We start from the raw sequence: 3,873 nt of genomic DNA on the forward strand, positions 1-3,873 counted from the left end.
GACATCAGCCCCTTGAGGGACTCTCCCTCTGAGCAGCTGTCAGTTCTCCCAGATTGTCCGCAGGGACCGTGGCCCCAGGGTCTGATCCTGCCACGTGAGTGGTTGACTTGGGGACACAGAAGCAAAGCTGAGGCTGCTGGGGGCCCCTCAGCCAGGACAAGTGCCCTCCCTCCTTGTCTGACCGCTGCCCTGGACACCCCCATCCCAGGCCGCCTCCTGGGAGAGGTTATGGGCTCCCAGGCCAGCGTGAGCAGCTCAGTCCACAGGCTGATTGACCTGTGTCCCTAAGCACCCCGGGGTTCACATGAGACTGCAAAAGGCTGTCCCCCTCCCGGGGGGCGGTCGCACGGAGCCCTCCTGATCCAGCAACATGGGAAGTTTGGTACATGCATGTGATCACGTGAAAACCTCTGCAAGTCTCTGGCCTGGAAAACAACCCTAATCAGACCTGCCCCATGAACTGAAGCCTTGAGCAGCGCCCAGCTGGCAGCACTTTTGTTTTATTTCTCTAAACAGCAGCGCAGTGGCCTCGCCTGGAGGTTAACGGGCTTCTTTGTTGCCTCTTTTTGAGGCCCACAGGCAGCATGGGCGGCCAGCTCGCTTGGAGTCTGCAGCTCAGTGGGGTGCTGCCCGGGGCAGGCTGGTCGCGCTTTCTTGGTGCCCACAGACTCAGGCCCCTCACACAGGGGCCCCGAATTACGCAGCGGAGTTCCCAGGGCCCCAGAGCCCTGCGTCCAGACCCTGCGCCGTGAGCTTTCTGGGCCTTCAGGAGCTCAGCCCGGAGGGAAGGGCCGGCTATGGGGGTGGGGACCCCACCGAGAAGGGAGGGAGTCGCCCTGTCTCTCATCGGGAGGAAGAGCCAGGCCCCCGGCCCCATCTCAGGGCTCCTTGCTGTGCGGACTCTCTAAAGCCCTCCCTACCCCTCCCGGTAGATGCCAGGCAGCCTGCCCCCTCCCGCTCCCCCTCCCGCTCCCGCTCCCGCTCCCCCTCCCGCTCCCGCTCCCCCTCCCGCTCCCCCTCCCGCTCCCGCTCCGCTGCTGTCTTTTTCTGCTGAGCGTTCAGGACCAGTTGTAAACTCGACATTGAGTTACTTATCGTTGTTTGCTGTGCTTTACTCACTGCCCTGGCCCCAGCACCCAGGACAGTCTCTCTGTCTGGTGAAGGAACGCAGAATAGTAACTGCTCCCTAAGGAGAGGCCTCAGCCCCCGGCAGTGTGTGTGTGTGTGTGGGGGGGGGGGCGGAGCTCCTAGAGCCCCACCTCCTAAGCGGTGCTGGTGAGAGGCGGCCGACCCCACAGCATGGGGACTGGGTTCTGAGTTCGCACCCAGACCTTCCTGGTTTGGCCCAGAGAGAACCTGAGAGCTGAGCCTCTCCTCCCTCATGCAGGCCCACATGCGCCTGTGTGACCACGAGGCACGGACCGAGGCGGGCGGGGGTCAGGGTGGCCTGCAGGGTGTGGAGGTGTCTGAGATTCCCGACCTCGGGGGGGAGAGGTGAGCCGGCCAGAGCAGAACCGAAAGGAATACGGGTGTGGGTGTGGGAGGGGTTTGCTGGCCGTCCCGCACTCAAGTCTGTACTCGCTCCCGGGAATTAGATAAGACCAGCCTTTCAGCCTTGTCCCCCGCGGCCCAGAGGCCATGCACAGGCCTGAGGGCTGAAGCGCCCCCCACCCATGAGGGCGGTGCTCCCCAACAGGGCTCCCTCCTCCTGGACACTCGCCGCCTCCTCTGCTCTGCAGCCCGCGGCCTGTGCCTCATGAGTGTCACCACCTGCCGTTGCTCCATGTCACGGAGTCCCCCCCTCAGGCCTGGAGAGCTGCCCCTTTGTTCTTTCATACGTATCTCCTATGTAATGAAGACGTAGTGAGCAAATGGTCCTTACGTGTTGGTGTAACAACCAACCGAGTCATGACCGGATCAGCAATCAGCGGGAGGGTGGGGCAGTGAGCTACTGGCTACTAGCAGGCAGCGGAGAGCTACAGGAGGGGGCAGGGCAGCAAGCTATGAGGGGGAGCGGGGGAGCTACAGGAGGGTGGGGCAGCAGGCGGAGAGCTACTGGAGGGCAGCATCGAGCTACTGGCCAGCTACTGGTGCATGGATTCATGCACAGGGCTACTAGTCCTATATATTAAAAGCCTAATATGCTAAGTGTTTGGTCGTCCATTCAACCAATCAAAGCATAATATGCTAATGATATGCTAAGGTTGCTCAACTGCTCACTATGATGTGCACTGACCACCAGGGGGCAAACACTCTGACTGGTAGGTTAGCTTGCTGCTGGGGTCCTGTTGATCAGGACTGAGTGAGATGGACCAGACACGCCCTGGAGCCCTCTCACAATCTCTCCCTGGCTGGCCAATCTCCCACGTCCCTCCCCAGCCCTGATCATGCACCGGTGGGGTCCCTCAGCCTGGCCTGCACCCTTTCGCAATCCGGGACCCCTCAGGGGTTGTTGGAGAGCTGGTTTTGGCCTGATCCTGCAGGCGAGGCCAAGGGACCCTACTGGTGCACAAATTCGTGCACCGGGCCTCTAGTACTTTATATGATGAGAAATTCCTAGACAATAACAAATATTTTAAAAGCCAGCTGGGCTACTAATTCTTGAGACCCAATTTTAAGTAATTGTATGTCATTACCTGTAAGCCTGGATTTGGTTTCTGGTTTCCTCAGGAACCCTGAAGGTACTTTCTAGCAGATGTCTGTTGCATACTTGAACGTTCCAGAACACAGGTACTTGGGAGCCGTGGGGCAAAGTCAACATCACTAACTGCACTCTAAACTCAAGCCAGTGCCGGCTGCTGGAGCCAAGGCCATGGGTCAGGTTGTACAGCCCAGCTCAGGTTTCACTGTGCATTTGAACAATGGAGCACCTGTTTCCAGGGTAGGGAAGGAGCAATTTATGCAACTACTAAGGGAAAGCTTGCAAATATGCTCTGTTGTTGCTAGATATTGATCCTGTGTGGATACCTTCACAGTAGCCTGGTAACACTGTGGGCCCTTGGAATTAACTTTGTTCCTGCCTGAATAAGGGAATAGGCTTTTTTGCAAGTTGAAACCGATAGTTTAGTGATAATTAGTCATATCAAGGGAAGGGGGAGGGAGAGGGAGAGGGAGAGCAAGAGCAAGAGCGAGAGAGAAATATCAATGATGAGAGAGAAGCATTGATTGGCTGCTTCCTGCAACCTGGGCATGTGCCCTGACCGGGAATTGAACCCACAACCCTTCAGTCCTCAGGATCCACTGGGCCAAACCAGCTAGAGCCCTTTTGTTCTTCTGAAAGCAGCTGTGGCACAGAGACAATGAGCCTGGCCGACATGACACCGTGGATGCAGGGCATGGACCCCAAGTCCGGGAGACTAGATGGAGGGCCTTGGCGGGAGGTCCCTGTGCCGGGCCTGGGGCCAAGGAGGGCAGGGAGCCCAGCGCCTCAGCTCAGCCTGCTTCCCAGAGATGAGCTCCCTCCGCTGACTGTTATGGGGCGGGGCCTCAGAGGAGGGGAGAGGCTCACAGACGGCAGCTCAGCCTGGTCCCGGGAGGAGCCCGCCTTCTCCCTGGCTGGCTGCTTTTTGTCCAGGTGCCCGTTTCCCGCTCCTAGAAGAGCTCCTACGTGGCTGTGGGCTGTCGTGGAGGGTGTGGGAGGCCTGAGTGCAGGCGAGGGGGGGCCGGGTCCTCTTGGGGCCAGGCTGCACTGTGTGCAGGGGCCTCTGCCCCTTTTTGAAGGGAGCGGGGGGGGGGGGGGGGGCTTTGGCGCTCACCCTCTGTCCCCTGCAGGAGGAGAGGCCTTCTTCAAGTACAGCCCCGGGAAGCTGCGGGGCAGCCAGTACAAGAGGATGATGACCAAGGAGGAGCTGGAGGAGGAGCAGAGGTAGGCGG

At 59.5% G+C, this 3,873-nt stretch overlaps 1 protein-coding gene across 1 annotated transcript in view; it reads left to right on the forward strand.

The window, feature by feature from the left end:
• Positions 1-3,873, forward strand: part of MXRA7 (matrix-remodelling associated 7) — a 17,979-nt gene that overhangs the window by 6,214 nt on the left and 7,892 nt on the right. Inside the window, exon 5 of the mRNA XM_005884332.2 lies at positions 3,772-3,865. Within this exon, the coding sequence (XP_005884394.1) occupies positions 3,772-3,865 (94 nt within the window). The remainder of the gene's footprint in view (positions 1-3,771; positions 3,866-3,873) is intronic.

The sequence above is a fragment of the Myotis brandtii genome, unplaced genomic scaffold (assembly GCF_000412655.1).
Source record: "Myotis brandtii unplaced genomic scaffold, ASM41265v1 scaffold825, whole genome shotgun sequence".
NCBI classification, from domain to species: domain Eukaryota; kingdom Metazoa; phylum Chordata; class Mammalia; order Chiroptera; family Vespertilionidae; genus Myotis; species Myotis brandtii.